The sequence below is a fragment of the Oryctolagus cuniculus genome, chromosome 10, assembly GCF_964237555.1.
Source record: "Oryctolagus cuniculus chromosome 10, mOryCun1.1, whole genome shotgun sequence".
NCBI classification, from domain to species: Eukaryota; Metazoa; Chordata; class Mammalia; order Lagomorpha; family Leporidae; genus Oryctolagus; species Oryctolagus cuniculus.
Window position 1 is genome coordinate 62,492,123 of NC_091441.1, and position 23,100 is coordinate 62,515,222.

Here is a 23,100-nt window from a genome sequence, read left to right on the forward strand (position 1 = left end):
TCTGTAACTTTACCTCTCAAATAAATAAATAAAATCTTAAAAAAAAAAAAAAGCATCAGAGAGATGTGACAAGCACTTATTATCTCAGGACAAAAACCAAAAATGTAATAGATCCAAGTACAGTCCTCCTTACTTGTATGCACAAACCATGGAAATGACCACAGCAGTGGAAAATGTCAGACCGTCCGAGACAGACTTGTTCAGGCTAATGTTATTTTTCATGTCAATGGTTGCCATGGTGATATCTATAAAGATTAAGCAATGATCAAACAGCAAGGACTTTTAAGAGGGGCTGTTGGAGGAAAAGAAGTCACAAGCCACCCTTTGTCCTCGCAAATCACACTCATCCCACTTGCTCCCATGAAATGGCTCACTTCTTTTGATAGTGCTTAGCAAACTCACAAAAGATGAATTTTAGATTCGATCGTTCCCAGCTTGAAGCCTGTGCTGTCTTTCCATTAGGTCTGCATTAAAGTTGTGTTCAGTGGTGCATGGTGCCCTCTTAAATACCGCCAGGGTTTCCTTCATCTCTCTCTGATCCCCAGCCTCTTCTTCCACCAGGGCACCCATGTTAGAGTCTCCCATGCCCCCATCATCCTCTGGAGGGGACATCCATGTGTAGTGACCATGCCTTCTACATGCAACCACTACACTTCAAACACATGTTAGGAGAAAGTGGATCGGTCGAGTTAAGTCTTAAACAAATCCCTCCTTCCCCACTGCTAGAATGTAAGTTCTTTTTCATTATTAATTTATTTACTTTTTTTTTTTTTTAGTAACTTGGGAGGCATAGAGACAGAGAGAAATAGAGACAGGGATAGAAAGATCTCCCATCCACCAGTTCACTCCCCAAATGCCCTCACTGGCTGGGGCTGGGCCAGGTCAAAAGTGGGAGCCAGGAACTCAATCCAGACCTCCTACCTGGGTGGTAGGGATCCAGCCACCCAAACCATCACTTGCTGCCATGCCACCAAGGTGCACATCAGCAAGAAACTGGAACTGGGAATACAGCTGGAACTCAAACCAGGCGATTGGATATGGGATGTGGACATCTCAAGTGGAGTTCTAACCACTGCACCAAACAGCTGCCCCTAGAATGGAGTTCACTGAGGGCAGCGAGTCTTTCTCACTCATATCTGTATTCTTCAGCACAAATAGAAAGACAGAGTAACCCTAACGAACTGAAATCTATCCTAGCACAAAGGGCTAGAGAGCTCAGTGAATGACATCTCTAATCCTCAGTCATGCAAGTTACCTTCTCTAATCTTACTGCATCTGTTACAAGGCCCTTTGCATTTCACCTTAAATCATCTTTGAGGTCTATCCTCACCTCTCCTCCATACTGCAATGATCTGTCCTTTGGTTTCCAATCCAGTTCTCTCCATGAATGAGTGCTCTGAGACACAGAGGTGATGCTGCCACCCCTGCCTGGGACATCCCATCCCAGTGTTACCGGGGTGAAGACAACACCCTCCAACACAGCCTTACTGTTCAGTGTTTCCTTCCTCCTCGCTGGCAGCCTGGCCCCCTTTCCATTCCTCTTTTTCAATGTCCCTAGTTAGTGGCAGGCATTTTGCCCAGCAGTTAAGCTACCACTTAGGACATCCATATCCCATACTGGAATGCCCAGGTTTGAGCCTCAGTTCCACTCTTCATTCCAGCTTCCTGCTAATGTACACCATGGTAGGGAGCTGGTAATAGCTCAAATACTTAAGTCTCTGCTACCCACATGGGAGACCCAGTCCCAGAATGAGTCCCAGCTTTCGGCTTTGACTTGGCCCCAGCCCTGGCAATTGTGGACATTTGGGGAGCAAACCGGTGAATGGAAAAGCTCTCCCTTTCTCCTTTCTGTCTCTCTTTGCCTTTCAAAACAAACAAGCAAGCAAACAAATAATTTTTAAAAACAAAAAGGAATTTTTAAAAAAATCCCTAACTAGGTCATACATCCTTGGGATATGCTCCAGTAACACCAGTCTCTCTGCTTTTCCATGGACACTGTTGCACCTGTGCACTTGGGAGTGTGACTCTGATATACCAGTATCTCCCTTCAATAGTGCAAGTCCCAATGGGGCACTTATGTCACTTCTGCTTGCCACTGGGTCCTCCACCTGCACACCCCTAGCATGTGGGAGGCACTCAATAATGAGTGTTTAAAATAAGCAAACATTGTTGGACTTGGCATTGTTGGGAAGAGGTGTTAGCCTGCAGAGTTGGTAGCCAAGGGCTCCCTACTTCTGCCAGACACAAAGGAAAACTCAAACAAATAGACCAAAAATCAACAAGGCTTTTCAGATCTCAGGCACTTAAGAGAGGCTCACAATGGAGACTCAAATATTTATCCATATCATCTGCAAACATAGACTGAGTACTGGCTCTGGAGAGGGGATGAGACAGAGCTGCTGACCCCCTTTCATCTGGGAACCCAGACCTTGCTGTTTCTTTTGTGGTACAGCCTGAGTAGGAGCACTTGGTGATGAAATGCAGCCACTAGAGGAGCAAGAATGACTCAACTAGGCTGGGGTTCCCAGGAGCCACCGTTGGACTTCCATACTGTCTCCCACCGCTGCCTGGATGCCAGTGATAAATCCTGCTTGGCAAGCTGGGGGAAAGACATTTGCTCTGTGATCTGTGATGGGCAGACAGAACCTGAGACAGACAGTGAGTTTCTCTGTCTGCCCGTGGGCCAGTGTGGAGGACAGAGCAGAAGGCTTGGTGTCCCCAGACCTGGCCTTCTGCCCACTCCTCCCCTTGCCCACACACTGACGTCGGCTAAGGCTGCATTGCCTCATCCCTTTTATTTGCATTCTCATTCCTAAACCTGCTTCAAGGACCATGGAGAGGATTAAAGGAAACAATTCAGGGAGAAAGCACTTAGTGAGCTCTAACTGCCTTGGAATGCCACAGAATGGTATGTCGCGCCATTGTCACATATTGAAGGCGGCTCACAGTAAGACCACTGGGCCACTGCCCCTCCACCAGGGCAGCCAGAGGATTTTGCGTTTTCTGTTTCCTGCCTCTTACCTCTGTGCACCCAGGGAAGCAAATGCTGAGCAGAGAAGCCCATGGAGGCCCAGCTCCTCTGAGCGAGTGAAGGAAGGCAGCTCTCATCCCACGGGAGGTGCTGGAAGGACAGATCCACTTGACAGGGGAGCTGGAAGATACAGCCAGGAGCAGACCGGCTCCCAGGCCAGGCCTCCTGACTCGCTTAAGTTGTGTGATGAGAAGGGGGAAGGGCAGAGAATTCCATCTGCTCAGAGACAACAGGGCTCCTACCAGTAAGCCTGTAGACACACACGAGGGCTCTTCAGAAAGCCTGTAGGAAGTGAAAAATTAGTTCATTTTGGTTCAGAAACAAATTTGAAATCCATGCACAGGTGGGGAGTCTTTGAAAAGTTCATGGAAAGTATTATCAAAACTCTATGCATGAATTTCAAACATTTTTTGGCATCAAAATAAACATCTTTCAATTCCATTTTTCTGTGAACTTTGTGAAGTGCCCTCCAAATCAGCATGTGTGGTTTTCCTAATTTTTTCCCCCAGTCTTGTAACCATTGCTCAAAGTATTTTTGAAGCACTTATCTGAGCTGTTCTTTCAGGAACACATGCCATATTATTTTGGAATTGCTTTAAAAATTGTAAATACCCATCTTTTTGAAGCCTGTGTTTTTGTTGTTGATGTCGTTTTTTAAGGAGCCAAAATGATTTGGTAGCAGGATCATGAATGAGAGGGTCCAGTGGAGTCACAGCCACTGAACATCAAAAGAAAACCACTAAACATGCAAGCAACCCAACAAAAAAAGACCCTGCATTTTAACTACAAACAAACTCAACAAAGTTTTTAGAATAGTTTAAAGTGCTGGTTTGGAAGGGAGTTCTAACACTAGCTCAGACCAATTTCGAGTAACAGAACTCTCTCTATTCATAACAACTGTCATTTATTGAACATTTACTATGTGTCAAGCATTTTGTAAGAGCTTTATATACATTCTGTCACTTACAATCAGAAATGCCCTAAGTCTGCTCTACACCCATCCTACAGATGAGAGGTTAGGTGACTTGCCCAAGGCCACAACCAGGTAACTGATAGAACTGCACTTATATGAATGTGGGTACTTGGATATCGGCTTCCTCTCCAAGACTAGCAATCATTTGAGTGTGCACATACTGATATATTCATTATAAAAATAATCATTTTATGGTTGAAGTTCTTGTAATCAATGCAAAGAGAGAACACTGAGCAGACATGCAGGATTGTTGGAGACTGGGCCAAACCACTAATGACATAGCTTTTGCAAATGCACAGACATCCTCAATACCAGAGGAACAACTTCAAGATCCTTTTAAATAAGAAGCAGAAATGAGCTTAATAAAAACCTGGAAATGGGGCTGGCATTGGGGTGCACAGGGTTAAGCCTCCACCTGTGATGCCAGCATCCCATATCAGAGCACAAATTCAAGTCCCATCCTGTTCCGCTTCTGATCCTGCTCTCTGCTAATGCGCCTGGGAAAGCATGAGGATGGCCCAAGTGCTTGGGCCCCTGCACTCACATGGGAGACCCAGATGGAGTTCCAGGCTTCTCCTTAGGCCTGACCCAGCCCTGGCCGTTGAAGCCATTTGTTGAACCAACAAATGGAAAATTAATCGATTTCTCTCTTCCTCCCTCCCTCTCTCTCTCTCTTTGTCTCTTCCCCTCTCTCTGTCATTCTGCCTTTCATGATAAATAAATAAATCTTAAAAAGAAACCCAGGACAGCTGGTGTTGTGGCACAGAGGGTGAAGCCACTGCCTGCAATGCTGGCATCCCATGTCAGAGTACTAGTTTGAGCCCTGGCTGCTCTAGTTCCAATTCAGCTCCCTGCTAATGTGCTTGGGAAGACAGCAGGAGATGGCCCAAGTGCTTGGCCCCCTGCCACCCACATGGGAGTCCTGGAGGGAATTCTGGGCTCCAGGCTTCAGCCCAGCCCAGCCATAGTCCTTGTGGCCTCTGGGGAGTAAACCAACAAATGGAAGATATTTCTCTCTCTCTCTCTGTCTCTCTGCCTCTCTTTTTCTTTCTCTTTCTCCCCCGACCCCTTCAAATAAATAAATGAATCTAAAAAAAAAAAAAAAAAAAAAAACACCTGGAAAAGAGTGACAGAAAATGACTTTTGGATTCAGACACTGGATCCAGACACCATAATACTTTTATGGAGAGCTTTATTTTTTTGTGGAAAATCATTATCTATGTAAATTGATTTAACTGTATTGAAGCTGCATAGTCTGGGTGTGAATGGCTGAGATGGAGTAGCCAGAGCTGATCTGGAACCTTGCTCTGGAAATTAAAGGCTGTGTAGGAAATGACTTAACCTTCAAGACCTCAGTCCTCATTGCAAAATGGGGTGGACCACATTCATGGGGTTGCTTGACAAAACCAAATATGTCAAGCTCTCCTAACTGTGCTAAGATATCATAATAACAATGTACTCATGTAAGTAAGCTGTCGTTAATACTTGTTTATAAATGCATTGCTTTAAGTCTTCCTACGAGTCATTATCTGGAAGAGACATAACAGGAAATACATTCATATTCTACAAGTGTACTTGGTCTTTGACAGTGGAAATGCAATTCAATTAGACTACATCAAATATGAGTTTTCTGAACATTAAGAGCATTTTCCTTGCCAATAATACACAGTGTCTGAAATTAATTAAATGAAAATTGCTAAAGTGAAAAGTTTTCAGGACCTTTTTTGTAGAAACCCTCAGAAAAAGAGAATAATTTGGCGTGCACTCCTTGGGAAGATGAATGAACACTTTTTTCCCCTGTAGAGGACTTTGTGATCTTCAAAATATTTGGCTATAGTTTTACTTTCACAAAGTTGAGGCAGCTACAGTTGCTCCAAAGTTGCAGACCAAGAAAATAGATGACACCATTTCTTTCTGCAAAGGAATGTTCTTATACCATCAAATCTGGACTTACTAAAAACCCTATTTACAAATGAATAAAGATGGAAAATTTCCCCATCTGGAACACTGATTTTATGCCAAGACAAAAGACAAAGTGATGGGTACCGTGGAGTGTTGACCTTAACTCCAGAAAATCCTTGTTTCTGCCCCCACCTTTCAGCACCAGAGAAATGGCGTGAACATCCCAGCTAACTCAGCAGCCACCACGGATAGGATCCTGAAGGCAAACTGCCTAACCACGATGCAAAGAATGGCCTTTGGGGTAACTGAAATACCACACTTTGTCCATACTTCAAGCATGTCATGGATTAAACAGACTATTGTCCAATTACCTGGGATACCAAGCATGAAAACAGTCTTTCTAAGGAGAAATGTCTTCAGAGTTTAAAATAATCCATCTCCTAATGAACTTATGGGGATGAATGTTTATAAAGTCATGCTTATTTGGTGTAATTATAACCCTCCTAGAGCGCCTATCAATCAGGCAACATTTACTTGGCTACCTCTGTATGAAACCTATTAATGATAAAATTATTGATGGGTTAATTACTATCTCAGATTTTTTGAGCATGATTTAAATAAAATATTTTTCATCTACCACAAAATTGACAGTTTCTCTAGTAAGATCAGAGAAAATTCATTGTACCGCCTCTGTATTATGACCCTTAGCTATTATATTTCAAATGTTACCTTTGTATGCACTGTGTAGCAGGAGCAGGCTGCTTAGCCTACTTCTAGATCATTGGTTTTTTGTTTGTTTGTTTTTTTGACAGGCAGAGTGGACAGTGAGAGAGACAGAGAGAAAGGTCTTCCTTTGCTGTTGGTTCACCCTCCACTGGCCGCCGCGGCCCGCGCGCTGTGGCCGGCGCACCGCGCTGATCCGATGGCAGGAGCCAGGTGCTTCTTCTGGTCTCCCATGGGGTGCAGGGCCCAAGCACTTGGGCCATCCTCCACTGCACTCCCGGGCCACAGCAGAGAGCTGGCCTGGAAGAGGGGCAACCGGGACTAGAACCTGGTGTGCCGGCGCCGCAAGGAGGATTAGCCTAGTGAGCTGTGGCGCCAGCCGATCATTGTTTCTTTAATCTTATTTTGATCTTTATCCAGATGTGAAAATAGATCTATCTCCATCCACTGACCTTGCCCAGTGAGCCCTTTCCCAGTATTTCCTTGCTCTGTAAGTCCTCTCAGAATCCCGTTTGCTAGATTAGGTTTTATTGCAGTTCTGACTAAAAAAAAAATGCAGAAAGTAATTTAAAGTGTTTGTATAAAAGGTGATATAAAAATGGAAATAGCACAAGAGCTGATTAAAGCTAAACCTAAAATTAGATGGGTTCCCTTGATTAATGGCATAGCAACCTTCTGATGAGTGATGGATAGAGAACAGCCACGGCGACACTAATTGAGATGCACAAACTTTAAGAGGGGAGAACTCTCATCCTTAGCTTAAAGTTAATTTTTAAGAAAAAGCTCCTTCCAAGATACCTATAGAAAGACTAAATGATTTTGGCAGAACAATCAACTTGATAAGAGCAACTTTTTAATTTTAACTTTTTCAAACTCAATTCACTCTGCAGGAAGAGACAACTGTTACTGAACTCAGCCAAAGCCTCAGGACAAGTACAAGTTCACCTCAATAGGGGAATTAAGCATGTGGATCCTAAAAATTCTGGAGAACACGGCAGGATGCCCACCTTACCATTCTGCACACCATCCCAAAAATCTACATTTGTTCAGGTACATTGATCAGGAAGAGGAACATTTGCACATTTATGGAATGGAAATTAAATGGCAAGCAATGTTATGTGACTGGAATGTTACATTCCATACTTTCCATAGTAATTTCCAAGGCTTTATACTGGGGGGAGAACAAAGAATGTATTATCTTTTGTGGTTTTTCTTATGGCCACACAAAAAAATCCTTCATGAGAACTGCCAAGCTGCTAAAAGATTAGTAATAGACTGCAGGAGACATCCAACCAGAAATTTTAATTTTCTGGTATGGCACATAGTTATAATTAATTTTTCAAATTTGCTTCATTTGCTGTGCAGCCTATAGTACCAGGAAGTGGGGAAACACTTAAAAAGGGGATTGGTGGAGGTGGATGTAAAGGAGAGCAGAACCAATCTCAAAGACTCCCTAATGGCCAAGGATGGACAATTTGGCTAAAAATATAACAAGGATATTATTGGATTATAACCCCAAGAATCCTCACAGTAAATACCTCTTGAGTTCATATGGCTATAAATAGATGACTCAATAAAGAAATAAAAAGAGAAGAGGGAGAATTCTTCTTTAGAGAAGAATTCCAATTAATAAATGTAGGACAAGTGAAGGAAATAGAAAAATGACTTTAAGAAAACCACAGTGATTATTGCTAAAGGGAAGACCCACCAATGAATGCTACAGCTAGTGAGTATAAGTTGCATAGTTGCAGAGTATCTTCCCTCAAATACTTCTCCGTTGCTATGGGAAATGTGTCCATAGTATAGAAATGCAGCAGATAGCACCTTAACCAAGTGGTCAAAGTCAACACCATCAGTAAACAGATGCATAGATACCATGTGCCCCCAGGACATATGTACAAGAGGTCTTTCCAAAAATGCATAACTGCAATCTAATCATGGGAAAACATGATAAATCCAAATTAAGGGATGTCTATGAAATACCTTCATGAGTTACTCTTTAAAATTGTCAAGGTCATAAAAGACAAAGACTGGGGAACTGCCACACCAGGGGACTAAGACATCCTAATGAGTCAACTAAGGTACAAGGTGAGGTCTCTGGTTGGACCCTGGAACAGAGAAAGCACATCAGTGGAAAAATGAAATCAGAATGGAATCTGGATGAGGGGACTTCAAAAGGCAAAGTTTATTTTGTGCGCAAAGTTTTGTTTGCAATCCTTGCATAGGACGGGTCTTCCAAAAGTCCATGGAAAACGTGTGTTATAAAACACTATGCATGGATTTCACAATGCTTTTGCTCCATGATTAGAGACATCTGGGTATAGGATGCACAAAAATTCTAATGCTATAAATCAAAAAGTAGTTTCCAAGTAAAACATTTAAAGTAAAAAATGAAAGATTTTTTAAAAATTTGCTTTGCTGCTCTGTATCCAGACTGAGCTGTAGTTTGAAGACTGAACAGGAGTTACACAATCAAAGTAGGAATCATAACTCACTTAGAAAGAGAAGAATTAGCCCTGTGACCTGGTTCCATTTCTTAACCAATTACCAGCTGTGTGACCTTGGACGAGTCAAAGTTACTTAATCTCTCTAAGGCTCAGTTTCTTCAAATGTAAGAAAGGGAGAGGGAGGACTCACTCCCTTGTACAATTAGAAATGATGATGAAGTGAAATAGCTATAAAAAGACTAACAGGAGCCAGTGTTGTAGTCTTGCAGATAAAGCTGTCACTTGTGATGCTGGGATCCTATATGTTTGTGTCCCAGTTGCTCCACTTCAAATTCAGCACCCTACTAATAGCCCTGGGAAAACAATGGAAGATATCCAAAGTGCTTGGGCCCCTGAACTCACATGGGAGACCTGGATGAAGCTCCTGGTTTCTGGCTTTGGTCCGGCACAGCCCTGGCCATTACAGTCATCTGGAGAGTGAACCATCCCCATACCAGATCAGAGCCACTCCTTCCCCATCCCTTCCTGCTCCTGTACCCATCTGGCTTTGTTCAGACTTGTGTTGAGCATCTACTGTGTGACATGGTACTATAGTTGTGTAGCAGGTGCAGAGCAATAAAAGAGTGTTTTTAATCTGCTTGCTGTTGCCATAACTACCTGAGACTAGGTAATTCATAGAGGAAAGGAGTTTATTTCGTCTCATGGTTCTGAAGACTGGCAAACCCAAGGGCACGGCACTGACTTGTGCTGCCTTACTCATGGCAGAAAGCTGGAGGGCAAGCAGGTATGAGGAAGACAAGATTTGAGGGGCACCCTTGCTTGTTAAAGAGTCACTGTTGTAGGGAATTCAGTCCTGCAAAAGCAAGAACTCACACACAAAAAGGAGGACATAGTGGGTAAAGCCATTGCATGTGATACCAGCATCCCATATGGACACCAGTTAATGTCCCAGCTGTTCCATTTCTGATCCACCTTCTTGCTAATGCACCTGGGAAAAAGTAGCAGAAGATGGCCAAAGTGCTTGGGTCCCTATCACCCATGTGGGAGACCCAGATGAAGCTCTTGGCTCCTGGCTTTAGCCTGACCCAGCCCTAGCCATTTTGGCCATCTGGAGAGTGAACTAGTGGATAGAAGACCTCTCATGTGCCCTTGCCCCCCCCTTTATATATTCAAATAAATAAATAAATCTTTTTTAAAAATGCCATTAATTCCTCCCAACAACCAAATCACCTCTCTGAGACCCCATTACTTCTTAATAACTTTACAATGAGAATCAAATTTCAACAAACCACACCCAAACCATAGCACTCAATCTCTACTTCGAAGGGAAAAGTACATGTGTTACTTGTCTTGTGGAAGGATAGACAGATGTGAACAAATCATCTCACTTAACACAGGGATGCTCTGTTGGAGATAAGTCCCAAGAACCGAGAGTACGAGTAAATTACTATGATATGCTCAGTCCCAGATGAGCTTAACTGATGAACAAGAATTTAGACAAGAAAAATGGGAAGAGATTGGAGGCAAGGGATTCCAGAGAGAAGGAACAGTTGGGTTAGAAAAGGCACAGCGTCCTTGAAATAGCCAATGGTATGGGGAATTCTTGAAAAGAGAAGGGGAAACCTGAAGAGAAGCAGGTAAGGCCCGAGTAGCCAACAATGACACATGTCAAGGTTGGTCCTTGAATTTCATCCTGTGGTCACAAATAAATAAATAAATAAATCTAAAAAAAAGAATTATGCATGCATGTAAAAACTTTTATATCTTTTTTTAAGATTTATTTTATTTATTTGAAAGACAGAGTTACAGAAAGAGATAGAGACAGAGAGAGGGGTCTTCCATCCGCTAGTTCACTCCCCAGATGGCTGCAATGGCTGGAGCTGTGCCGATCCGAAGCCAGGAGCCAGGAGCTTCTTCCAGGTCTCCTAAGTGAGTGTAGGGGCCCAAGGACTTGGGCCATCTTCTACTGCTTTCCTAGGCCATAGCAGAGAGCTGGATCAGAAGAGGAGCAGCCAGGACTAGAACCGATGCCCATATGGGATGCCGGCACATAAGGCCAGGGCATTAAACTGCTGAAAGATGTAAATCTTTCAATTCCAGTTTCATGAACTATTTTTAATTGATTAATTTGAGAGGCAGAGAGACCAGAGAGAGAGAAAGAAAAAGAGAGCTCTCCCATCCTCTGATTCACTCCCCAATGCCTGCAATGGCCAAGACTGGACGAGGCTAAAGCTGAGAGATAGGAACTCTATTCAAGTCTCTCATACAAGGGACAGACAGAAACCCAATCACTTGAGCCATCACCACTGCCTCCCAGGTCTGCACTACCAGAAAGTTGGGGTCAGGAGCAGGAGATGGAGTTGTATTGGACCCAGGTACTCTGGTGTGGGATGCAGGTATCTTCACTGGCATCTTTACTAGGCTGAACACCAGACACCCCCACACAAACTTTTTTAGGTACTCTTACACGGGACCTAATGGTTCTGCCTATATGAAGAAATTGTTTTTCAATAACGTTTCACTTTTATTTGTATTATCATCATAATCTTAGTATATGCGTGGTATTCAGATCTAAGTATGTAGTTCTACTAATAATCATTTAATCAATCTAGAAAAAAATTTTAATTAGAATTTTATGGTCCAATATAATAAAAAATGAAGTGTAAGTTTCAATTTTATATATATTTTGCTGCATAAAATTATTATAGGGTAACCAGCAAAATATTTTCAAGCATAAAAATATTAGATTAGGGTAATAATCTGAGAAGGATGTAGGATGGAAATAGAAGTTTATAGAGGAAAAGAAATGATACAAAATATTTGTAGAAGATTTTATTCTCACAGTTTTGAACTATGATGATGAGCAGTGAATTGCTATGGTATTTTAAAGATGCATATAAAAAGGGATGTGCTTTTCAATTATAAAAAGTACAATATATGCTTGATGTCTATGTTGACTATTAATATTGAAGATAAAATTTTTAAATGTGAATTTAAGAATGTGCACAGAGTGCAAAGTTTTTCCCAAGTGTTTTTCAGGTGGGACCCAAGCAAAGAGCAGTGGTGCTCAAGAGAAGACCATCTGCATCCATGCCCGGAAGCTTCCCTGTCTTCCCCACTCTGGCTTGTACCAATTCCCCTGGATGATTTTTTAAAAAATGGCATAGAGGAAGCATAGGCTTTGTTGACAAATCAAAGAATGTTTTTGAAACACTAAATATGAAATATGGATGTAGATTTCCCAAAGGAATAGCCACATTTGCTAGGGAGCCCCACTGGGTATACACAAGCTCTGATTAGATGCACAACATCTGTGGGTGATACTGATTATTCGTCAACATAAGGAGAGACTAACGAAGTTGCAGGAACTTTCCCCAAGGCATCTTCCCAGCAATATATATTCAGAACATTCATAGGCTCTCTAATGGAGGAAACACGTTAAATGCTTTGCTTTGAAAGTTCATCGTTTTGGACCCCTGACTTTGCGAATGAAGAAGGTATTAGACATGTTTCATGCTAATCACATTTCACCAGATACTTCGGAGAGCCCTGGTATCACCTTAAAGAATTCTATAAGAAACTCAAGCTGAAAAATTAGCAAAAGAAATTCAAAACTTTCAGCTATTAAAACTTAAAGAAGTATTTGAAGGTTGAGCTTACTGCTGGTTATGCAAACTCCTAAGGAACAGTTCCATAAATACAATTTCACAAAATGCATCTTGATTACAAATCTGTAGACCTGATTGGACGTTTCCTTCAAAAGAATTGCATAATATTTTAGAACAATTTTCAGTAATTTAGAATAAGAACATTCAAAATTAGTCCATCAGATAGGTTATCTAAAGGAAGGAATCATGAAATGAAACAATAGCAGCAGACTCCCTTTTGTAAACAGAACATGTTTAGTTGGTTGCACCTTCAAGAGGGGCTCAGCTGCCTGACATATTTCTAGCAAGCATTGGTACTTATTGTATAAAGTTAGTCTAATGCTTAATACCAATCACTTACCTTTTAATTTGGGATTACTGTCACTGCTGTGTGCATGACCAAAACAGTAATTAAGAGCCAGCAGGGTTCACAAGCAATTAGACTAAAATGTTGCTGCGGTGTAATATAGAAAGTAGTCCCCCTAATTAGACACACCCCCATTGTGAGTGAGAAGCACTGGAGGGGGAGCCCCTGAGGGATGAGAAGGATGCACACTTGCATGGCCTCCTTAGGGGCACCTGAATTTTACTACACTGTTCATCATACCCTGAGGATGGACCTATAAATACATACTTCTCTTATGTGCAGAAGAAAATGTCTCTTCTTTCTTGCTGTGTATTTTCTAAAAGCAAGAAGCTTTCTGTAGCTACCTTTCAAAATGCCTATAAGGGGGGATGTTTATCTAATGGCCTAGCTGGAATTCACAACATGAGAGTACTTTGAAAAGTTAATGCAAATGCATACTAATGAAAAAACTGGGGCTAGTGTTGTGGTGTAGCAGGTTAAGCCACCACCAGCAATGCCAGCACCCAATATGGGTTTGAGTCTTTGCGGCCCCACATCTGAGCCAGTTCCTTGCTACTGTTCCTGGGAAAGTAATGTAAGACGGCCCAGGTACTTGGGCCTCTGCCACCATGTGAGAGACCTGGATGGAGTTCCTGGCTCCTGGCTTAGACCTGGCCCATCCCTAACCATTGCAGCCATTTGGGGTTTGAATCAGCATCTGGATAATCTCTCTCTCTCTCTCTCTCTCTTTCCTTCCATCACCCTTTCCCTCTCCCTCTCCTTTTCTCTCTGTAATTCTGCCTTTCAAATAAATAAATATTAAAAAAAAACTATGCATGGATTTCAAAAATTTTGGCTCCATAATAGAAATATTTTAATTTCATTTTCTGTGATCTCTGTGAAGCCCCTTAATTATTTCCCTTTGGCATTACAAGTATAGGTAAACTGTGTTTTTATAGTAAATGTCAGCTTTGTAGAACTCTCAGGTTTCTGATACTCTAACTAGATGAGCTTTGCTTTGAAGCATACAATCAATGCTTTAATATTCATTTATTTATTTATCAGAGACAGAAACAGAGCTGCCACCCACTGCCTCCCCAAATGCCTGCAATGGCGGGGACTGGTCTAGAACCGAAGTTAGGAGCCAGGAACTCAATCCAGGTCTTCCACAATGGTGGCAGGCACCCAATTAATTGAACATCACCATTGCTGCCTGGGGTCTGCATTGTCAAAAAACTGGAGTCAGGAACCAGAGCCAGGACTTGAATCAAGATGCCCTAATGTGGGATTTGGGTGTCTTAACCGCTAGGCCAAAAAAAGCCTACTCCTGTTCACTTTTAAATTGTGTGATAGAATTCATGGGAAGAAATGAATTTGAATGTCCTCATAACAAAGCAATGATAAATGTTGGAGATGATGGATAATCTAAATTCCTGAGTTGGTCCTAACATAATCTGTAAATATATCAAACATTGTACAGTCTGTAAATATATCAAACATTGTACATAATTACTATGTCGATAAAATTAAGTTATCTATGTATGATGCAAACTTTCTAAAAATACACATTTGTGTGTTGCTGGTCAAGAGGTGATATGGTAACTCCTACAAGCAGGTATAACAAGTGATGCTCTCAGGTGTCTCATCGTGAAAGGCTGTAGACCGCTGTGCTTTGAGTTATCTGGGGTCTTCTGTATCCACCCCTGCCTTTAGGCTCTCAGTGAGAACTCCTTCATTTTGTCTGTGTGCCTCTTTGTATCAGCCTATCTCACCGTTCACATCAAATAGGAGACTTGCTAAAACTGCATTTAGAGTAAGAATACATGGGCTGTGGCTTCATCTAACTTTCCTGTGACTAAGAAGGACAGGCTTGAATACGAGCTTTGCAGTGTAGGTATTTTGGCTGTTCAGTGGTATTTTCTCATTTCCTGGAATGTGGCGCTTTGGATAGGAGAATCATCAAGTTATTCTGGAACAGAAAGGTGCTGCTCTTCAACAGTTCAAAAGAACTATGAGCTAAGGAGGCCTGGGTGCTGAACTACCATCTATAATATTTTTAACATGAGAAAAATGTGTTTAAATTCGAAATAATTGCTCACCGTGTCTCAAATACAACCCATTCTTATGTTGGAAATTCCTTTACTCACACAGGTTTTATTTCTCTGCTGTTGCCTAGCAACAAAGATGAGGCAAGAGATGTCAGAGGTCAAGGGGCAGACTGAAGTCATTATGGAAAGCAAGCCCTTATCAGTATTTTCCATCTCACTTGTAATCTTGGAAATAAAATAGGTTTCATTGTATTAAACGTCTGTATTTTTTTTCTCATCAAATGCCAAGTTTTCTGAGACATTTTTTTCCTCTCTGAATGAGCCCACCAGACATGGAGAATTATAATTATGTGCACGGCTCTGAAATGTTCTTCGCTATCACACTGGCATACTTAACCAGGGTAAAGTGAAAACTTCGGGCATTCTGAAGTCACATATTATCCAAAAATTAGCTGTGAACACATTTGAAAGTGTTCCAAGAAGTTTCAGAAAGAAACATTGGCTCTAAATATCATCACATTAGCTAATGTTGAATTAAATTCCATTTTCAAATACATGGGCCTACATATTAAAACACAGTTCTTCAGAGAAAGAAATGCTCTGTAGCTTTGCAGTTTTCTACTCTGAAGGTGGGAAAGTACATGATCAAAATTTCAGTGTCATTGCTGGGTCTTCTTTCTGTACCAAATGATCTGTTGCTGTGAATTCATTGCTCATGGGCAGTTAACTGCATTTCAGTGCCTTTTCTGGTGGGGATAACACAACAGGATTTAATGACTTTTCATTTCTAGGTAGTGGGGTTGATCCATGGTTCCTGGCACCTATGTTTAACTTTTCCAAATTAGTACTATAAAGATAAGGCCACTAGAGTTAGGATTGCCTTCATGGTGGCTTGAAGTGGATCTAGAATTCTTTTTGAAGGAAGCATATTTTTTTTGAAGTGTTTTTTTTTTTTTATTTAATTTGAGAAGCAGAGAGAGAGAGACATATAGAGAAAGTTCCCATCTCTTGGCTCATCTCTCAAATGCTCACAATATCCAGGGTTAATTCAGGACAGCAGCCACGAGCTGGCAACTCAATCCAGGTCTCCCAGGCGGATGGAAAGAAGCCAAAACATGAGGCATCACCTGGTGCCTCTTGGGTGTGCATGAACAAGAAGCTAGAGTCTGGAGCACAGCTTGACCGCAAACCCAGACCCTCCAGCAGGGGCTGCAGGCATCTTAACCAGCTTTCAACCACTTGACCAAATGCCCACCCCTGGAGAGAAGATTTTTAACCATGCTGGTGGGTCCTCCCTCATTGCATCCCTGAGTGAAGCCATAGCAGTCACCCATTCAGGGCTGCATTCCTCAGAGAAAATGAATCTAGTCTTCTTTCATTCCCATATACTTTGGCAATACTACACTCTGAGTTTCAGTCAGAGATACAAACCAAGATGCTATATTAAGTAATTTGACTCAAAAGCCTAGTTGGGGCTGGGGCTGACGCCGTGGCAGAGCAGGTAAAGCTGCCACCTGCAGTGCTGACATCCCATATGGGCGCCGGTTCTAGTCCCGGCTGCTCTCTTCTGATCTAACTCTCTGCTATGGCCTGGGAAAGCAGTGGAAGATGGACCAATTCCTTGGACCTTTGCAACCTCAGGGAGATCCAGAAGAAGCTCCTGGCTCCTGGCTTCAGATCAACGCAGCTCCAGCTGTTGTGGCCAAATGGGGAGTGAACAGTGGACCAGTAGATGGAAGACCTCTCTCTCTCTCCCCCTCCCTCTCTCTCTCTTTCTCTAACTCAGACTTTCAAATAAATAAATAAATATTTAAAACAAAATACCAGTTGGGAGGAATCTATCCATGAATACAGCTACCTGTAGGTTACGAGGATCTGCCTGTTCATCTCAGTTTCCTGCACTTTACTCTTGCATAGGCCTGTGTACTGGAATCACTGGCTCTTGCAGTGCTGCTTATACTGAATTGGGTTTGTGCACAATACAAACATACAAACATACTGATGATGTCATAGCCAGTCGGCTAACCATTTTCTATCTGGAAAAGGATGCTGTTCAAGTTATTGTCCATTGCATTACTCTTTGAGAACATCCATGGAAGAAACTCCTCTTAACTTCCAGTATTAGGAAAACTTGGGTTTGTATCTTACAGACATTTCAAATCTCCACTTTCATGTTTTTCTCTTCATTTTCTCTGCTAGAAATTGAAGGTCTAAGTTTGCCACCTGCCCTTATCAGCTAAGCAAGACATTTCACATATGCATTTATCATACTCATTTTGATTTGGGCTTCATTTTTTTCCCTTCTCATATTTTCTTTTAAGCCTGACTTCCTCAACTATTATTCTATTCAAATGATTGATTGACAACCTCAAGTCTGCTTGAGAACAAAACAGAGAATGAATTTTAAAAATAGCTGCATGGAAGAGAAAGGATTTTCATATTTGCTCTTCTGATTTGTGAATCCAGGTAGAATGAATGTTACCCCAGCATCTGCCCACCCATGGCTGCTGTGAGTCTTAGCCTCAAGAGGAGATGGTGAGAGTTAAGAGTAACAGGAGTTGGTGGGAGCCAGGAGGGTACAGATGGGGGTCAGATGGGAAATCTCATTCTTTGTTAGCCAGGGAGGGAAGGAGAGAGAGAGAAGAACGAAGGGAAGTGAAAAGGAAGAGGGGGAGGGAGGGAAGAAGGAAGAAAGTTTCTATAGCTACTATAGGTCACTTTTAAGGAAAGTCAAGAAAATGCAAGTCAGGAATTTGTTGTGTTAAATTCAAAGGTGACATTTAAGATTCTGACACATCCAACGTGTACAACATTAGAATGTCATCTCGCAACACGTGTGTGTGAAGTGGTTTTGTTCGTATTACTGCAAAGCTACTGCATCGCCATCGGGCCCCCACACATAGGCAAATCCAAAAATCATCCTAAATCTGTTACTATGCTTACACCCACACAAGTAAGAAAACCACTTCATTAAAAAAACGCACGAGGAACATAGAAAAACTGCTTAGACTAAGTACAATGATGACACTACCAATTGAAAATAGTCATATATTTAAATTAACTGTTTAATGTAGTCTTAGGGGGAGAAAATAGAACTACCAGTATAGATGGTCTGAAGTCGCCCTGGCTGGAGATGTGGGATACTCTTCAGGAAGTTGAACTTGCCTGGGTGGTATAGCTCCTCTCTGGAGAGGAGACTGTCAGCTAGAACGTTGAAAAGCCTGTGGACATACTGTTTCACTGGCTTGGCTCAAAGATTAGCAGGTGCATAGCATGACACATGACACCAGCACATACCATTGCCTGGGTCTTTTCTAAGTCTGTGCACATCAGGACCCTCCTCCCACATAGGAACAAACCTTAGGAAATTATTATGATAAATATTATTGCTATTATTATTTATACTTTGCTTACAAGCAGGAAAAACTAGCTACTTATGTTTAAAAAAAAACACCTGCTCAATAGGCTAATCCTCCACCTTGCGGCGCCGGCACACCGGGTTCTAGTCCCGGTTGGGGCGCCGGATTCTGTCCCGGTTGCCCCTCTTCCAGGCCAGCCCTCTGCTGTGGCCAGGGAGTGCAGTGGAGGATGGCCCAGGTGCTTGGGCCCTGCACCCCATGGGAGACCAGGAAAAGCACCTGGATCCTGGCTCCTGCCATCGGATCAGCGCGGTGCGCCGGCTGCAGCGGCGGCCATTGGAGGGTGAACCAACGGCAAAAAGGAAGACCTTTCTCTCTGTCTCTCTCTCTCACTGTCCACTCTGCCTGTCAAAAAAAAAAAAAAAAAAAAAAAAACACCTTAAGACAAGACTAGATCTCTCAAGTAAAGAGTTACCTAATTTCCATAAGCAGTGAGGGGAATAGAAAGTTAATTCAGGTTCTTTGAAAAAATTATTTAATATGTGTACGTTTTAATAACATAATAATGTTTTCACATTAAAATTATACCTGTTAACAGTATGTTTTTCATTGTTCATTTAAAGTCAAAATTTTTTTAATGCCAATTCTCTAATTATGTGATTTATTCTTGTTATCATGTCATAAGAAATACACCATGGATATGAACTTCATATTAGAATCAGCTTCTTGTAATGCAATCTGAAAAACTCTTGGTTATATTTCATAGTACTATATATACTAGATATATGGCCCTTTGAAATCATGCATAATTTTTCATAATGCACATTTTCATGAATTTTTTGAAAATTTTGTGTATACATGGATTTTGTGCCAAAATAAACATATCTTTTAGTTCCATTTTCACACACCTTTGAAATTCTAATAGGACACCCTCTGTCATCTCAGAGTCAATACATCCAGAACTTGGAATGTTTCTTCTTCCCATCCTAAATACTGTGGTTAATGCTGAGCACCTGCTATCTTTCTGGGAGTCTGGAATTTCCATCCATCCCAGGCAGAGGCTGCCTGCATGACCAGCTCTCAGCAAAAATCCCGGACCCTGAGTCTCTTTTGAGCTTCCCACCATTTCACCTGGCTTATCCCAGTTTGCCACTGGAGAATTAAGCACTTTCTGACTGACTATACTGGGGAGAGAAGCCTTGGAAGTCTGTGCCTTGCTTTCCCAAGACCTCACCCCCTGAGCTTTCTACCTTTGCTTAGCATCATTCCACTGTAATAAATATTTTTTAAAACTTTTATTTACTTATTAACTTATTTGAATGGCAGAGTGACAGAGAGAAAGAGACAGAGAGAGGGAGATCTTCTATCTGCCAGTTCACTTTCCAAATAATCACAACAGCCAGGGCTGGGCCAGGCTAAAGCCAGGAGCCAGGAACTCCATCTAAATCTCCCATGTGAGTGTCAGGGACTTAAGTACTTGGGCCATGTTCCTTCAGGCACATTAGCAGGGAGCTGAATCAGAAAGTGGAGTAGCAGGGACTCCAACTGGCACTCCCATATGGAAGCGGGCATCCTAAGTGGTGGCGTGACCCACTGCTCCACAACACCTGCCCCTTTAATAAATCTTGAGTATGACAATATGCTGAGCCCTCTGAGCAAATCACTGAAGGTGGGACAGGTCTTACAGCCCGTTACCTGGTTTCTAGCCTCCACTGCCTAAGTTGGAAAGTGCTTCCTAAGCCACCCCTACCTGTCCACATGCCTGCACTAGACTTCTTCAGTTACATCCATTTGTGCTGCAGAGAATGTCAATGCTTAGGGGAAAATTCTCAGCAAGAGACCTGGCTTCTCTTCCTGTTTCATTATGTTTGTTCTGTCACTTGCTATTTAATTCTGAGTAAGTACTCTAGGCCTTAATAGCCCTGTATCTAAAATTTAAATAAAACTACAAATAATATCCTAGTGCAAGGGTTTTATTCTTGGTTACTTTTTACTGATTTTCTACTAAAAGGCTCAGTCTATCGGACTTGATTACAAAGCAAAACAGCTCTGTGAAGAGAGACCTATTTTCTCTGGAACTTCCAGCATGGGAAGTCATTGTTACATAGTTCTGCAAAAATTTCCAGACCAACTGGGAAGTGTAAGAAATATTTCCGAATTATACATTTAAATAAAAATAGAATGCGACACAAAAATATGAATAATACCCAAATTTCATGCTATAAGTTACTTTTCCCAGATAATAGTATTGTTTTGCAAAGTTGCAGTCAGGAAAGAATTAGGAGGTATTAGCAAAGGAATAATTGGCAAGAAAGGGGCTGGTTTGCTGTTCAGCTATTGCCCCAGGTCCCTAGGGACAAGGTAGGTGGCACAAGAAGCAATCTCTTCTGAAACATAAAGAACTCTGTTTGTACATAACAAAACCAAGAGCCAGAAAGACTCTGAGTTTAACACTGCTTCTTTCTGTATGCACGACTACTTCAAAATGTTCATGGAAAAACAGAATTCAAAAATAACTTATTTTGGTTTAATAAAGCTTGAAGTCCATGCATACAATGAAGGACTCTTCAAAAAGTTCATGGAAAATACATATGATAAGAAAACTCTGTGTGGATGTTTAAATTGTTTTGTACCAAAAGAAACTTAACTTTTAATGCAATCTTTTTCAAGCACTCTCAAAAATCCCTTTCTCTTTCACTATTTCTATTATAAATTATTGTTGAAATTCATTTCTCCAAAGATCAGCAAGAAATAACACATCCTCTGTGAGACCTGTGTGTAACCTCTCCAGCCTGAATGGGTCCCAGAGCTGGGCATGTAGGCAGCCCCATACCTTTGAAGTTGAGGTAGCATCCATGTTTCAGTGAAGCTGGGTTACCAGTTGTTTTTGCATTTACTTACGAAATAAATGAGACTTCATTATTCTTCTGTGTAATTCTTGGCACAAAGGAAAATGATTTATAACTTGTAAATTGCAAGATTCTAAGCATAAGTACACAGCATTCTTGCCTTTGGAGAGCATTCAAACTTTTCTTTTAACTACTTCCTAAATTGAAGTTGCCATCACAACAAAAAGCTGTTTCCAAACTCTTTAAGCCTGTGTCCCTAGAGCAAAGATTCTCTGAGGAATGCGTCAGACTGGCGTATACTAAAAAGGACAAAAGGAAAGGTGAGATGACATTGTACTAAACTCCGTCTGGTTGCATTTCCCAATTTTCCTACCAAAAGCTGAAAAGCAGAGCTTTTCAAACGGGAGGAAAACTAGAGAAACATCACAAAGTCAGGAATGAGCAAACATTTAAAAAGGAATCATGCACTAAAGAATAACTTCCACATTTCCCGGGTTGGATTTACTCGTGGATGATTCACGTATTTATCAAGATCAGATTCATAAACACTAACAGCGATCATGGCTCACAAACATCCACTAATGCTAGCAATAGAAACGTTTTACCTCCCAGTCCTAAGAGGGACTTTGAGCACAGATAGAGACAGATGAAAGACGGCATGCTGCAGTGCTGCAGCTCCAGAGTTACTGTAGCACCGGCACTGCCTTCCACTCCTCCAGGAAGCTGCTCAGTGAGACGCAGGAGCATCCAGGGTGCTAGAGTGATTGGCTTACTCTCCCATCCAGATTTGCTCCTTAGGTTCAACTCCAGAGAGCCAAGCCAGGAGCTGGAAACAATTACTGCATGTCGTTTGCTGGTGACCTGCAGAGTCTTCTTCTAATATTTTCCCTGGTTCCCAGGGTAGCCTCTCCGCATGACTGTGCACCATTCGCCCAAGTGCTGTGGCAGAGGATCCCAGCAGCAGAGAAACAGAACACCTGCCGTGTCACAGGGCTACGCAGGACCACTGGTTCCAAGACAGGAGTCATCCTAGAATTTTCCCCTTGGAACTGAATTTCCAGTTTGATTAGGTATGCTTTTTAAATCCCCAGTTTTCCCAATTGTCATATTAATTCATACTTCAAACATCTACAGACAGGGCAATTGCGATCAACAGAATAATTACAGCAATTTGCTTCCCTTTATGCTGCCAAGGATTCACCGAATCTCTTCTCTTCTACTGCCTTTCCACATATTTCAGCCAAGGGAGTGTGAGTTCATTTAACCTGCTTTATTCCCCAAAGTACAATAATACTAGGAGGGCCACATGGGTTGCACCAATAAGCTGAGATTCTCCACTAAGCAAACAGGCAAATTCCAACAAAGCTAGTCCATGGATGGGCAGCTCTTGGTGGGGCAAGGCCCAGCAGGGAATGAGAAGTAGCACTTTGTGATTGTCCCTTACACTATCTGGTACCAATCATATATATAAACATTAATTTAAGCTAAAGCTACCTTATGAACATTGTATTATCATCTCTATTTTTCCAGATACAGAAATCATTCTAAAGTGTTCAAATGACTTGTCCCACTTCTCCTAAAGAAAGAAACAAAACAAAAGATCACAACTGCAGGGCAAGTGCCATGGCTCACTTGGCTAATCCTCTGCCTACGGCGCCAGCATCCCATATGGACACCGGGTTCTAGTCCCAGCTGCCCCTCTTCCAAGCCAGCTCTCTGCTGTGGCCCGGTAGTATAGTGGAGGATGGCCCAGGTGCTTGAGCCCTGTACCCGCA

At 41.9% G+C, this 23,100-nt stretch overlaps 1 protein-coding gene across 39 annotated transcripts in view; it reads right to left on the reverse strand.

Annotated features, from left to right (window-relative positions):
* Positions 1-23,100, reverse strand: part of EPB41L3 (erythrocyte membrane protein band 4.1 like 3) — a 263,630-nt gene that overhangs the window by 176,396 nt on the left and 64,134 nt on the right. For 6 of the 39 annotated variants that reach the window (XM_070049925.1, XM_070049927.1, XM_070049928.1 and 3 more), the window contains exon 1: positions 21,931-22,086. The exons of 4 other annotated variants lie outside the window; for them this stretch is intronic. In XM_070049925.1, coding sequence (XP_069906026.1) covers positions 21,931-22,072 — 142 coding nt within the window. In that variant the 5' untranslated portion in view covers positions 22,073-22,086. Of the gene's footprint in view, positions 1-21,930; positions 22,110-23,100 lie in introns of those variants that run through there. 29 more of the 39 variants (XM_070049947.1, XM_051851375.2, XM_051851379.2 and 26 more) reach the window with 10 other exon arrangements.